Genomic DNA, 15,594 nt, shown 5'->3' with positions numbered 1-15,594 from the left:
CAGGGTTTCCCCACTGAGTCACCACATGTAAAAAGATTGGGAACTCCTTGCTCTGAAGAAAAATAGGAATACCAAGAACCTCACGGTACAGACAAATACAAAATGTACCAAAGAATTGAGAGAACAAGACAGATAATAAGCTTTAGGTTGTAGCATAATACATTTTTTCTAGTCAAACACCACCTGGGAACTTGCCTTTAATAGGGACAACCTGAGTTTTCCTCTTTGCTTGCGTGATCTTCAATGTTTCCTGCAAAGCAACACCTACATCTCTAAGGAAAAGCCGCTTGGATGCCTGTACCACATTAATCCATTAGGAAGCTGCTTCTGCTGACCTGAAGTACAGAAGAGACTTCAACTATTGACAATAAATTAAGGTTTGGAATTGAAGGGCTCTGCGTTAATTAACATTTCAGAAATAAAGAGGTAATATTTGCCAAGACAAAGCACTGTTTGGGGACTCAGGATGACTGAGATGTCTTACCTTCCATTCACTGCTGCCAGGAGCTCACAGAAAACAGCTGCATGAAAACTGAAGGCTCAAAAAAGGCATTAACGAAACGTTTTCAAGGAGCTGCTAAAAACTGAGCTTGAAAAATGAGTCTAAATATTACACACTCTGCCTGGGATGGGCTGTCAAAACTTGACTCTCATCATTTGTTTCCCTGGTCCACTCGAATATAGTTCAGAAGCTCCTGGTTTTCTGACACAAAAATAATAGGGACATGATTCAGACAGCAATAGTTTGTTGTTTTTAATCTTAAAGCTGTTATGAGCAACAGATTCCAGGAGCAGTCGTCTCAGATAATAATCTGTACCCAGAAAGGAAGTGTCGTGAATGATGGAAAACTTAAGAAACTGAATGCAGAAAACAAACAAAAGAGAATTTCAGTCTCGTCTCCGAGTTCTTGAAACTCCAAGCGAGCTAAAATATGATTATAAATTCCAATATAAGGGCAACGAGGCCGAAGCAGCAAGCAGAGCAGCTCTTGTGCACGGTACATTATCGTGGTGACAGTGGCGATCACGTTAAGAGGCAAAGTGCAGCTATTCAAGGCTATAAATATCACACTAAATGCGCTGAGCCCGATCCCTTGTCCACACAACATAGAGAGGTCCACCAAAAACTCCCAGATTGCTTATTTTTACAATAAATGTGAAGCATCCAAATGAGGGGGGGGGGGAAAGCTGATGATGCAAATATCTCTTTAGTTATTGTCTGGTGATCATGTGAAAAAATGATGTGATCTGTTCTCCTTGAACTTTGCTTGAAGTCTGCGGATACAGGGTAAACACCTTGACCGATCAATCTGTAACGAATATTGCAGCAACAATGTTGTACTTCGGCTTTCACCTTCTTTTTTAAAAGTGAAACACCTTTGTGAGTCCTCAAATAGGATGTTTTGGGAGAATAAGATTTAACTTTGTCCCCTCGGCCCTTCCTTATCCTTATCCCAGGATAACGAACCCGTAACCCACCTTGTGCCACCGCTCCAGCTTTGCTGCGCCGAGGGACGTCTCCGATCTCGGGCCGCACAAGCTGAGCACTTGGCATAACCAGTTTTTTAATTACCAAACCGACTCGTTTACAAAGGAAAACAGAACTTTGAAAATATTTAATTATACAGTAAAAACAAATTGTGCTATTGAGAGCTTACTATGAAGTGAGTAAAATGTTTACATTTACTATGCTTACAATTGAGAACTTCAAAAATAAAACTGAATAAACAACACATTTCAAGCTTCCTTTGTATTTCTTTGGCCTTTCAATTACTCAAGGCAGCAGAGGAGCTCCAGAAAAAGGGACGTGTGATGCAGGAGTGAGGAGAAACCGCTTTAAGACACAGAGATTTAATTCTTTGCCTTGTGCGCCGGGACCTCAGGGAAGCACTTTGCCAAAATTCCCATGGTCTAAGGAGCACGTTCCGTCCAACCTGGGGAGCCGGTGTCACCACCTTATTGCTTCGAATGCGACGAATTCCTGCGGTTAGAGAGTCGCTGCTTTCCTAGAAACCAGCGTTTTTTTGGAGCTCCTTTCTGCTTTGCGGAGAACTGTACGTCTCAAGTGGCTTTTTTGATGTGGGGTCGTGTTTTTTATACCCAACTGTGCTTTTTTGATTGCTTCATTCCATGGGGCAGCTTTATGTTGGCAAACAGTAACGATTAGATTCTTCAGCCTTGTCTGCGATATAAAACATCTGTATAACTTAAGAAATACACTCTCATATTGCTCGCTGTGTTGCTTCTTAAAATAATATTAATAATAATAATAATACTAGAATGGCCAAGCCCTATAATGCAGAGTGTCTTACCCAGCCAGTTACGTCCAGGCGAGTCGCGACCAAACATCTCGCAACTCAGGCTAAGGATGAAAACTGGAAATGGAAGGAAGTTCCGGCTTCTGACACAGAGAGGAGTGTTTTTAGTTAGTGCTGACGCCCTAAAGTTGTTAATAAATGTTACCTGGGGGTCGCCCCCAGAGCTTTTTTGCAAGGAGGCAGAGCATGAGCCTTTCTTTCTATTTTTAAGCAGTCACTTGCATAGCAGGAAACTGCCGGGTACCTGAGGAAACAGGGAGATGCTTCGCCTCAACGTATTTCTGCAGTTCAGAATATTATACATCCACACAAAAACAACGTGCAGAGAAATAAGAGCGTGTGCTCCCTTCCTAAAGCAACAGGGGTTTATCGTCTCAAACAGTGCAGAGAAGTCCGTCTTTCTGGTCATTCTCTTGTGCAGTGATTCATTTACAACAGACTATTTAAAACAACAAACAAACAAACCTCAAACCTTCCGGTCTTTTAAAATATATCTAACAATGACATAGTCATTAAAAAAATTTTAAGAGTAAATTTGCCGTCAAAGCAAATGGAGTCTGGTGAAAACGTGAAAAAAAAAAACCATCAATGTATGATCTTCTTTTACTAGAAGAATATTGTATATGGAAGAGCGTAAGAAACCTAAACCTTTCAAGGAAGTTGAGCAAAACTGAGTCGTTAGGTGAGTCTGAGCAACAGTGCCCACGTGCAGGGTTTTTTCCTAATTTCTGTCCTAGCAAAATTCCATTTCCGTAACAATTTTAACCCTGTGAAGATGTGAAATTTAACCCTTCTGAAGAAGCTTTTACAGTCCCCAAAGGCGAGCAAGATTTAAGTGTTAACAGTTCCCTTTCCCGACAGCGTAAAAAACCCACATACAACATACTTTTAAGGTACAGAACCCCAAAGCTCACTCCCAACCTCTCGTCTTTACGCGCACCAGTCTTTAAGCTGCAATATGTAACCTCAAGTTGTATCATAAAACTTGCATAGTAGCATTTAGAAGGAGAAAGCAGGGACTCCAGAAGAGTAAGTTCCTCCTCTTCACACAGGTGAAAAGCTCTACGTACCCAGTTCCTCAGGGGTTGTAACTCTGTAAGATGCTTTCGAGTTGGTAGGACTGATAGAGCTCGTCGGTGTGGACACCCTCGGTGTCGTAGAACTGGTTGTCTGCAATGCTGTTCTGGTGGGTTTGGAACGGGTTGGTGGAGAGTCTCGAGTCGCTTAAAACTTGGTCTATAAAACCGTAAACTCCTGGATCGGCTACGTTAGGCTGAGGATTAACAGCTGTGCTGCCCGGGGCTGCTCCAGGCACCTGGTGCAGCTGCTGCCTGGGGTTGCTGGTGTTTAACACCAGATTGTATTTGTCAAAGTTGATGCTGGTGCAGTTCATGTCATCGGTCTCCATGCTGGTGGCGGAGACGCTGCCGGGCCCGATGCCGTTACCAGAAACGCTCTGCACGTCCGCGCTCGCCACCGCCGCCGCTCCCAGCCCGTTGGCGCCGCCGAAATTCTGGTAGAAACCCGGATCCTTCTCATCAGGCCAGCTGAGAGGGTTGTCGTGGAAAGTGGCGAGCGAGCCACCGGCCGTGGCCGCGGGCTGAGCCAGCTCGAAGCTGCTCTGGGGGTGCGTGGCCAGCAGGCCGCCCGGAGCCGGGGTGCTGCACCAGTGCTGCCAGCACGAGGGGAGCGGCTCCTGCTTCCCCGCGCCCGCGGGCTGGTTGGGCAGCGGGTTGTAGAGCTGGCTGGTGTTGGACAGGGTTCCCAGCCCCGGCAGCAGCAGCGCGGGTGAAAAGAGGTTTGGTTCTATGGAAAGATAGGACTGCGTTTTAATGCCATTTTTAAAAATGTTTTTAAAATTATAAACGGTAAAAAAGCAAAGCAAAACCGGTGCGATATTAGTAAGAGATGATAACACAGAACGTCAGGGGTTGAAAGGGACCTCAAAAGCTCATCCAGTGCAATCCCCCCATGGAGCAGGAACACCCAGCTGAGGTTACACAGGAAGGTGTCCAGGCAGGTTGGAATGTCTGCAGAGTAGGAGACTCCACAACCCCCCTGGGCAGCCTGGGCCAGGCTCTGGCACCCTCACTGAGAAGAAGTTTCTTCTCAAATTTACATGGAACCTCTTGTGTTCCAGTTTGAACCCATTACCCCTTGTCCTACCATTGGCTGTCACTGAGAAGAGCCTGGCTCCATCCTCCTGACACTCACCCTTTTTATGTCTGTAAACATTAATGAGGTCACCCCTCAGTCTCCTCTTCTCCAAGCTAACAAGACCCAGCTCCTTCAGCCTTTCAAATGTTCATTTGCACTTTTGTACTTGCTCAACTGGGTGTACCCCAGATTTCTGGGCAGCAGCAGGACAGCTATTCCACCCACTCACCCCCTCTGCGGGCGACAGCTCCGTGGAACTAAAGAACTGATGGGTTTAGCGTGCAGACTCAAAAGCAGCAGCGTCTTACAGGAAGAAACCCTCAAAGAATATTAGAATTTCAAGGAAAGAGGCAGGAGGGCTGGCAACTGAGGGTACATCTGAACGTACCCTCTGAACACAGAGAAAAATCAGTCATTACTTAAATTAAGGCTGCAAGCCAGCAAAGCTTAACGATGGAGAAGGTGTAGCCCTCTCCTGTGCCAAGGGGAAGCTGCCGTGGCTGAGGCTTTGAGAAGAATCTGGAGGAAGAGGAGGGGGGAAGTAAGAGAGCGGAATTCCTGCTGCCTTGGGAGCCTTAGTGCCCCCCACAAACGCCCTTCCCGCAGCAATCGAGCAGGATTTGTGTCAAACCGCTGTCAATCGGGACACGCAAAAACCCACCTTTCTTAATCATCTTCCCTTCAGGAGCCACAGTGGGGAATGGAGCTACTTTGGGCCTCTCTGTCGCGTTTGATCCTGCGAGGGAAGAAAGCACGAATGTTTGCTTTTGTATTCAATAACTCCATCTAAATCTGAGTTCGCTCGAACAAAAGAAAGACAAATAGTTTCCTTACCACAGTCCTGTATGAGCTTTTGCCAAGCCAACGTTGATCTTTGCCTTTTGGCTTTGTTGCCATACGGGTCTACAGAGAAAAGGAGCAGAAGGAAGAAGTGTCAAGTTTCTCTTTGATATAATTAGTAAAGAAACTTTCTAAAACTTACACTAGTGGCCTCTAGTTGTACTAAAATACATTTAAAGAAAAATATTTCAGACATGACAGCACTAACTAAGCCAATGTTATTAACAGTGTACATATGCACATTGAAAGAGGGAGCAAATTGACTAGTGTTATTTTTAAAAATAAAAATCGACTTTGTAGCAGTAGTGTGGTAGAATTCTTACTAATTAAGCTACTGTTTGTTATCAACACGAGTTCTGCCCCGCTACTGGCTTTTCAGAAAACTGGACCATACCCTTTTCATCTGGCAGGTATCTGAAATCCATCGGTTCGCTGACTTCCTGGTCTGAAGGTCTTCGCAGCTGCATCTTCACCGTGACGGGCTCGCTGATGTCCCTGAGAAACGGCGGCGTCCTGAACACTATCGCAACTTGACGGTGAACGTCGGCTTGGGAGAAGGAACCTTTGGCCTCCCAGTTGTCCAAGACAAACCTGACTTCTATGTCATCTGCTCCACGAGAAACACAAGATGCTTGTTAAGCTGAAGGACTGAAAACTTGCAGCGGAAAAAAAGGGGAAAGGGGAATAAAAATAGGAATCCGACTCAAGATTCAGATGAAAAGTGACTTTAAAGGCACTGAGTATCTTTTGGAGGTGCTGAGAGCCCTCAAAGCTCTTCTGCCCAGCAATAAAACCAAACCACTTACACACGAGTGTGGTGAAGGGCTTCAGCTCTCCGGCCAGAAAGTGGCAGCGTCAGCCATTTGGGACAAAGGGAACGAAATAAAGAGTCAAGATTACCTTTCTGAACCTTGTCACACAGCAGAAATATTTCATCTCCTCCTTTTACACTCCCACAGTTCTTGTTCACGCGACAAATTCTCAATTCTGCGGTGTTGGGAGCTCCTGGAGAGGAACAGATAATAAAGAGTTACTGTAACTCAATGGGAAGGGAAGGGAAGGGAAGGGAAGGGAAGGGAAGGGAAGGGAAGGGAAGGGAAGGGAAGGGAAGGGAAGGGAAGGGAAGGGAAGGGAAGGGAAGGGAAGGGAAGGGAAGGGAAGGGAAGGGAAGGGAAGGGAAGGGAAGGGAAGGGAAGGGAAGGGAAGGGAAGGGAAGGGAAGGGAAGGGAAGGGAAGGGAAGGGAAGGGAAGGGAAGGGAAGGGAAGGGAAGGGAAGGGAAGGGAAGGGAAGGGAAGGGAAGGGAAGAACTGGAGGAATGTGACACAACCCCAAATCCACCCCATACCAGTTGCTCCATGCAGGAAATTCAGAAATTCAGATGTTCTGTGGTCCTACAGCTCTTGGCACCTCCAGACTCAAGATACCAGTGCAGCTGTGCCACTTACTCCCTAAATATTCTAGAGTAGTCTTAAAATACACCTGAATGAAGTTATTGTGCTCAATGCTGCTGCCCTTTGAGCTGTAGAATTCAAAGCAGTTCATTGAGGGGCAAATTACCTGGTACCAGTGCTAGCGAGTCAAGAAAATTCTCTTATTTGAGCATCAGACATGTTTGGTCATCAACCCTCTCCTCTGTTGCCCTCTCTAGGCGTTTGAAAACAGGTCTACAGAGTTTAACTGTCACTCCTTTACTCAGAAGAGCAGATTTCATCCCCAAATGCTCAAATTTCAAGTCCAAACTGGCTGTATGTGGATGTTTTGGAGGCAGAGCTGCCCTGGGGTAGCATCGTATGTCACAATAAATGAAGCACCAGCCAAATCTGCACAGTGCACCCCAGCAACCCGACGACCACAGGGAATCGTGTGGGATGGACAAAAGCTGCCAGCACCAACAGCCCCCTCGGAGCTTTGTGGGCTGCGGGACCATTTCTTTAAAAGGGCACTAATGGCACAAGATAGTGATTCAGAAGTGACAAAGAGCAACAAAAAAAACCCAAAACAAACAGAATGGAAAAAAACATCTAGAATTTCAAGTTCACCCCCTGTGCCTATAGGTTGCGTCGATAGTTTTAAGTACATGAGCGCAGACCAATTTTAAGCCCCTGTCTTCATTTAACATATGAAGTAACTGATGCTCGTTTTTCTGCTGTCTGTGCCTACATTCACTGCACCTTCTTCCACTCCTCAAAGTCCAACAAAGCAAAACTACCCCGTGCCATGATGTTCTCTCATCTCCTTTTATCAAGATGTGCTCCAGATGTGTTTAAAACATCTGGGAGGATCCGGCTGGCACCTAAAAATGGATCCTCACGCTGCCACAGAGACGTGAGGCCGCACCACCACGCGCTCCCCGTTCCGGGCACGGAGATGAAATACAAAACCAAAGCTCATGGTGTCGCCCTTCAAAAAAACCCAACAAATTAAGCTACTTTATACTCTTCTATACTCTCAGTTTGAGTCAATTCCTGCCCGGTCGCTCAGGGTACAGTACAGGTACACTGTAGAACAACACACGCTACACTTGAACCAGAGCTCCCGGTAACCTCAGCCCCCAGTGACGTAGTTACTATCTGCAGCTATTACTATCACTACTATTAGGAGAAGCAGCTGCTACAGCCTCATTTACTACATGACATAGGCCACTTCGTTTGCTGAATGAATCAGAAACTTCGAAGGGAGGGGAAACAAAACAAACCCAGAAACAGCGCAGCATCATATGACTGGCAGCGTCACTGTGTGTCTTTCACAGGAAGGGTAAATTAAGAATTGCAAGAAACGACCTAATTTTACCTTTGTTTCACTTCTGTATGCTCAAACAGCACTTGGTGTCTTTTTAACAAGTTTTTGGGAAGGGCTCCTAGGCCAGAGTTTGTTCTTTTATCTTTAGACAAGGAATTGGGAAGGCGCAATGAATAAAGTGTGTGTCGGGGCAGGAACGCTGCGATCGGCACCAGCCTCGGAGGGACACGCTCCCCGTGGCCTCTTCTTCCCCCATCACCTCCACTCCTGCCCAATTCCCGCTCCTTGTTCCCCAAAAGCACATCCCTGGTAACAAATTCCTAGAAAAACAAGCTTCTCACCAAAAATCCCGTCATTTTCAACAAGGGCAGAACAATGTTCTCCCGAACCGCGTTTCTCAGAAACGGCAAAGCCGCTTTATCTGACTCTTCCCAAGAGATTTCAGCGTGGTAAGTTAACGCAACTTGGGAAATTTCTCTTCAAAACCAGTCAACATCAGACACAACTGAAAACAGAAGCTGCCTGTAATACTGAATTTTATAAATCTGCAGGCTCTGCCTTGGTATTACATTCATATTATTCTTATGTATCTCTACTATAGCAGGTACAAAGTCCTAGAAAGTTAAGAAAATACTGGATTTAAAACATGCAAGCTCCGAATACCTTGTTGTGCCTATAATACTGGATTTTATAAACCTGCAGGCTCTGCCTTGGTATTACATTCATATTATTCTTATGTATCTCTACTACAGCAGGTACAAAGTCCTAGAAAGTTAAGAAAATACTGGATTTAAAACATGCAAGCTCCAAATAACTTGTTGTGCCTGATCTGGCCAGATTTGTGGAAGCCTGATATCCAATTTGCAAGCCTGTTGTACTGCACAGTTTTATCTTTTATCTCCAGTTCCAACCTGACCTTACCCAGCCCCGTGTGACAGCGCAGGTTTAAAAGGCCAACATTTTAAAGAGAAGTTCAGATCCAGGCAAGAGCCGCGTAACTTTTATGATTTGTGGTCGCAGCTAAGCGCTGTTTTATTTACACCGCTGCTATGTTACGTGGAGGATTTTAGAAACCTATAGTATATCAGCAGCTGCCCACACACTCCCCCGCTGAAAAACCAAAAGCTTCCCCCACCACGCAGCGATCTGTCATCTCAGCAGCTTAGCAAAGGCTGACGTCAAGCAACGCAGACGAGTAATCATGATTTGGCACATTTCTAAATGGCAGCTGAGGCGTAGCTGCAAATCTCCTACATCGATTTGATCTCAACCCTCATTACTCCGGCACTACAAGGGTTCTCACTAACACAATGCACACAGGTACGAGTTCTGGGTAATTCTAGAAGAGACTCTAAAAATACCAAGAAGGCCCTGAGTTCGTGTTCAACGTTTTCATAGCGACGCAATTCTAACGTTGACTTTATCAACTGGAGACCTCATTTTATTCAGTAGCTTCTGCTAAAGTAATGACCTTAAGTATTTAACGTGGACATAATTTCACTGCAGAAATAAAAACAACTGCCAGGAAGTTTCCAATTATTAAAATAGTTCTGCTGTTCTGCTCCAGGAGGAAAGTCTGAGGGATAAATCCTGCTAAAGCCGTTCAGACACCCAGTTTTGTGGAAAACGGTGCCAAGAAGGAGCGTTTTGCTCCTGCACTCTACAGAACATGATCAAGCGTTCCCTCCTTACCTGAAATACACTGAAAATAGCAACGACCAGAATGCAAAAGGGACATATAAAAGCACTAAAGCCGTTTCCCATTGGGACAAATCTTGAGAAAGTGCCACAGAAGTGACCCAGAGACCTCGGAAACTGAAATTTTTCATCCCAAGCAAAAAGAGAAAAACAAAAGGGAGGAAAGAAATACCACGCGTTTGACTGAGTTGGTACTCACTGTTGTCATAGATGGGGTTGGAAATCAAAGGAGGAAGAGCTATGGTGTAGTTGCCGTGTTCGTCGGGGAGGAAGGCCTGGAAGCAGAGGCGGACGACGTTGAGATCGTACTCGTCGATGTTGTGCAGCTGTTCTTCGGGCACTGAACGGCAGAGGGAAAGACAAGACAAGTCACCAAAACCAGCAGTAATTCCTCGACAAACTGGGGGGGAATCTCCACCGGTAAAAGACGGCTTCACAGGGGCTGCATGAAAAAATTCCTGGTACGCAGTAAATGATACAGGAACCTTTTAATGCTTTCCCTTCATCAAACAAGGCGAAACTGTCCCAGATCTCCAGCGGTTTCTGGTGTCTCGTTTCCTCACCTTGCCTTCCAGAGCAGTTTCATGCATCTACGGTTTAGAAGTCATGCCCTGGACACGCTTCTCTCTCACTTGTGCACGATCGAATTTACAAAATGAATGCTGCTGCCAAACAGAGATCCTTCAATACAAATAATCCTAAGATATAGCTCAAGATTTTCAGCAACAGTGAGAGATTTCTGCTACATGAAATCATCGTTTTCCTCTAGTAACCAAGACAGAAAAACAATCAGAAGGCAGTTTTTGGGGGCAAGAACGAAGACGAAACAACACAAACTATCTCCTCCCGTCCCATCAACATCTCAGTAGCTTTCAGAATACTGATTAATGGCGTCATTATGATATAATCTCATAATACAACAAGCAAACCCTTGCTGGAAAGGATCCATTTCCTTAGTGTAAAACATTAATAGCATAACCCAAGCTCAGCATTTCAGTTTTGTTCATTTCTTCACTTACTTTAGTTTCAAGACGCAGGACCTCGGATATAATCATTGAACATTTCACATACTTGTAGCTTAACAGGTGACTCTGGGATCAGCAGCCCTCTCTGAATTCAAAGTTTCCTTTAAGGTCTGACATTAACTATTATATTGGCATTCAATGAAAAACCCATTTAATTTCATTTACGTAGAAGTACCGATAATTAAAATAATTTAAAGTGGCTCTCTTTTCCAATTCCCTACAGTGACCGAGTCCATGGGTCACAACCTCTCGGTTTCACTCCTTCCCCTGCCCTTTCAAAGGCCTCTTACAAGAATAAAAGATGAAAGGTGCCAGCGATAAGAAGCCGGGGGATCACCCGGTGCCGATTAGATTGCAGCGCTCCCACCTTTATGGTTTATCAGCGGGTCGGTCTCCACCGCGCCACCAGTGGGGTTCCACAGGGCCCACCTGAATGGTTTATTCCTTTCACCGTCTGATGGTGTGAAATAATAAACGCACCCAGCTCAGAATATCTTCCACGGGCGTTTTTAGTCTTTCTTGTGGCCTGGATAACTCAGTTTCTCCTGGTCTCTATTGTAAAGATAAAATAAATCACCTTTCCCTTTTCAAAGTCCATGATCTGATGTATTTCAAGGCAAATACACCAGCGAGTACCAAACTAAGCAGCAATTACAGATGTAACTTCAGAAACGATGCTGCCCAGGGGAGTTCTGCCACTGTATCACCAGATATGCAAAGTTCTATAATTTAAGGTGTTTCATTAATAATAACTCAATAAAAACAGGATCTTTAGGAAACAGGTTGGGCCCATACAGCTGTTCAGCCTCACACAGCTTTGGCAAGAAACAAATCGCTGCGTCCAGCTCGTTGTGTTACAGCAATAAAAACCGACCGCTTCTAATTTGACTTTTCTTATAAATGATTTAATACAATTAAAAAAACCAATCTGGAGTTTGAAAGAGGAAGCGCTCAGTCAAGACTGATTCCTCTCGGGTTATTTTTAACCAGATGAGAAGAACATAACAGAGCAAAAAAAAAAAGGAGAACAAGACAGCTGCAACTCCATCTTGTGACGACACAATTGAAAATAGAGAGGCTACATTCCGCCTTCCTGTACATTTCAAACCATGTTGCATTCCCGCCTAAAAGACAATCACGCAAACGAAATAAAATGTTGTTATGCGGGCTGACACCTTCAGAATATTAAAAATAAACAAAAACGAGGCGGACAAACAGCCTGAGTAACGCCCGGAGCGTGGCCGTATGGAGGATGCTCGCGTTATTTCACCGACTTCTGCAGGGAAGGACAACAGATGGGGTTAAACCTGACAAACCTGAATTTATTCTAGTTGGGAAAAGACCGGAGGAGAAAAGCAGCTGCTCCATCAACCCCTGCGAGCTCGGCGGTGAAACCGGTGACGTGACACACGTGGAGTTAAAAAAGCGTCGCAGGATGCGGCGTGTCGAGGGCAGATACGGTAGAAAGAGGCTCCAAGGCGACACACGAATAAAAGGAAGAAGAGCTGTGTTTTTGGCGAGGGTTCAACTTCCTCCTCTGAGTGCAGCACCACACCTTGTGTGTCTTCGTATGAACCCAACCGAAAGAGCTGGAATCCAACCAACAAGCTGCGTTTGCTTCTGTGACGGCCCAATCTAATAAAAAACTGGCCTTAACCCGGCGGAAATTCATTTTCCGTAGTTGTCTATGCAAACAGGAGCATGTGAAGGAACGTTTGTACGCGCAAGTGGAGCTTTCGAAAGTAACGCTCAGCAACTCAAACACAGGGAGATAAACATATTATTCCAAAATCATTAAACATTTTTAAATAATTCAAATTCTAACTATTATGGATGCAAAAAAATATATCCATAAAAACACCACCAGTGCAATGGAAAAAGGAAACTAACTCCGCTCACCAAGATTCTTGCAATAGGATTTAAAAAATGGTATCTAGATTTATAATCAAACCTGGGGAGTATTTATGAATTGTTCAACCTGAAAGGGGCTACAATAACTAGTAAATTCCCTTTCTTTATAAATCTGTTTATAACTCTTCTGAAAGAAACACTGATTCCCCAATTTAAAAAATAATTACCTTTGAAATAATTCTCTAAACCAATACCCACTATCATGGGAAGAGACTGATACAGTCGCGGTGTGGGCACAAAACAAGTTAAACCATCGATCTTTCCAACCTGAGGTGGCTGATCTGAGCAGCCCCCGCAACACAGGCCTGAGGTTTGGGTTGTCCCCACCTCAGACATTTGTGTCACTAAAGCCCAGAGATGCCCCCAATGCGTTTCTACCAAACAAGATAAATCCTATAAAACACAATCGGAGACTTTCTGTGTCCGACCCACCAAAACGCAATTCCAACTTTGGGCACAAAGTTGAAGACGCCAATAATATCAGGCATCCTGTTAACAGTCTTCAGCATCCAGAAAGGATAATAAAATACCACTGATCTGATGAAATTCAGGGGGGATTAAGGGCTCTGGTGTTTACTCATAAGGTGATGCTACAGGGAAAGTGAAAGGTGTTTTTTTTTCTGAGCACTGAAATGATGAAGTGTTTGGTTTTTTTGACTGATAACACGATACCTGATTAAACAGCACCCTCCTCACACCCAGCTTCGAGACCAATGATGTCAGAAACTTCTGAAGTGGGTAGAGCTGGAGGCACTTGAGCATCTAATCTTAACCTGCGTGGAAACTTCCAGGGCAGATGATGTGTTGTGACACACTCGGCGAGGGCTGGGTGACAATACACCCGATTCACCCCGCAAAGGGACGTCTTGTGACCTTCCCTTCCCACCGCGGGGCCAGCCGAGCCCCAGCAGATCTCACACAAAGAGAACGACCTCCTGCAAAACAAAAACCAACAAACCACGGCACCAAGACGACCGCTCGGGAACGCACATCGTTAATAATCGCCGATGAGCTGCCTTTTACGCAGATGATGGTTTTTAATTTAGGGATATAGGCTGGGAGCTCGGTTTCATTTAAGCGATGACACAGAAGGTGGTTTGCCTCAAGCATTTTGCTCCTGGAGCACAAAGATACCCCCCTTTTAGCCCTGATACACCAGTTTAACCCAGCCTACGCCAGAGGTTTTGCTGGAAAAGGCCGGTTCTTGCTGGGAGGTAGACGCTGGGAACAAGGGGAGGAAAAGGCCGTGGCAGCGCTACGTTTCTTGTGATGCACCCATGTTTATACCTCTGTAATGCATGAAAAGGGAAGTTACAATCAATTCTGTAGAAAAAAAAAGACACTTTTCCATGTACCTATAAACAGAACATGCATCAGCAACGCTCGCATTTAAAAAGCAAAAACATGGTTAGTGCAAATGACTGGAAAATTCAGATGCTAATCTACAGTCAATAAATAAAAGCTACTATGGTTACATGTCCCTCATGCATCTTCAACACATGGAAGTGGCATCACCCCTGTTTTACAGAAGGAAGCACAGGGAAGGCGAATGACCTGGCCCGATACAAAAGCCAAGGGAATAACTGAAAATACAAATTAAAACTTTGGAAACTCAGTTCTTGTTTTGTCCAGACATTTCCCTGAATCTGCGTTCAAGTCCAATCTAAAAAATCAAAGGTAAAAATGGACCAGATTTAAGCCAACACATCCAGCAGCACCTGGATGTTTCTAAGGCCTTTTTTAGCGGTTTCTGTTTATAGCACAAAAATAAGAAGTCAGCAGTTTTTGTGCCTCTACTTGGTAATTTTCCTTTTCATTTTTAAACAACTTGCAAAGGGGTCATCCTTTAGGTTAACATACAAACTTCAGCACGAACAGCAAGAAGCATTTGCACGAGGAACAAAAGGCTTTCCAAAGGTAAAACCTAAAGTCATGTAACGATCAGGACACTAAGCTTTCCCCAACTAGATTTGCTCTTAAGTCTCACTCAACAACATTTTCAGCTTGAGAATTTATTGGGAGGGGGTTTAAATATTTAAGGACAAAGGTTTCAGTTTCTTTCAACACCTAAGGGATTTATTACAGAGGACTCTGATGCTTTCTGCTTTCAAACCAACTTGCTAAGAGCCTTCTTTTGATTCATAATACTTTGATTACTGGCTCGATTAATCAGCGCCCCTCCCCATAAAGCAGCACGTGGGGTGGAGAGGGGGGATCTGGGTGAACTTGGGTGAGCGGTGTCAGAAGAAAGGGGGGTCCTGGGGGCGGCAGGGGAAGCTGCGGGGACGGTGACGGCGCGCGGGGGCGGGGAGCGAGTGTCAGCGGCGTGGGGACCAGCCCCGGCGCGGGGCGGAGGCGTGTGGGGTGTCGTGGAGACTGTGACGAGCGCGAAGCCGCCGCCGGGTCAGCGGCTGGCGGGCGGAAAGGGGAAACGGCGAAAGGAAAGAACCGCGGAGGCAAACGGAGCAGAGCTGGTTGTGGGCTACGGGGGAGAGCCTAAAAATTAATTTAATGGCTCTTAGCAAGAGCGATTGCAAAGGGAGAGGAACCTTAAGCATACGTCAAGCGCCAGGGAAAGCTTATTTATACACTCCTGATAAATGACCCGAAATTTGGCAATTCTCCGGGTTTCTCACTTAGGGTCTTCCTGCTGTCATCCATTTGGCTAGAAGAAAGTTAGTCCCCTGCAACACTTTGCCAAGCACAGTTTTTCCCCTAAATGTAAAGAACACTTTTAGGGCTTTTCCTCGTTGATAATTAACTCGAGCTGTTATTAACTCAATTGTTGTCTCTCTGTCAAGTCACACCCACCCACAAAAGCTCTTAACTGAAGACTGGTTCTTCTTTTAATTTGAGTTGGCTGTACATCAGACAGTCCACGGGAAGACAGGGACACGGCACAACT

At 45.1% G+C, this 15,594-nt stretch overlaps 1 protein-coding gene across 2 annotated transcripts in view; it reads right to left on the bottom strand.

Annotated features, from left to right (window-relative positions):
* Positions 1 to 15,594, bottom strand: part of REL (REL proto-oncogene, NF-kB subunit) — a 37,763-nt gene that overhangs the window by 6,392 nt on the left and 15,777 nt on the right. The window contains exons 5-10 of one of the 2 annotated variants that reach the window (XR_014183541.1): positions 9,953 to 10,093; positions 6,216 to 6,320; positions 5,710 to 5,922; positions 5,310 to 5,378; positions 5,137 to 5,211; positions 3,389 to 4,124 (exon numbers count right to left, since the gene is read on the bottom strand). Coding sequence is in view for 1 of the 2 variants with exons in the window: in XM_082047732.1 (XP_081903858.1) it covers positions 3,397 to 4,124; positions 5,137 to 5,211; positions 5,310 to 5,378; positions 5,710 to 5,922; positions 6,216 to 6,320; positions 9,953 to 10,093 (1,331 nt within the window). In the remaining variant the exon portion in view is untranslated. Of the gene's footprint in view, positions 1 to 1,597; positions 4,125 to 5,136; positions 5,212 to 5,309; positions 5,379 to 5,709; positions 5,923 to 6,215; positions 6,321 to 9,952; positions 10,094 to 15,594 lie in introns of those variants that run through there. The other variant, XM_082047732.1, reaches the window with a different exon arrangement.

This window comes from Streptopelia decaocto (genome assembly GCF_964273445.1).
Source record: "Streptopelia decaocto genome assembly, chromosome: 3".
Classification (NCBI taxonomy): domain Eukaryota; kingdom Metazoa; phylum Chordata; class Aves; order Columbiformes; family Columbidae; genus Streptopelia; species Streptopelia decaocto.
This window is presented reverse-complemented; position numbering and strand designations above follow the sequence as displayed.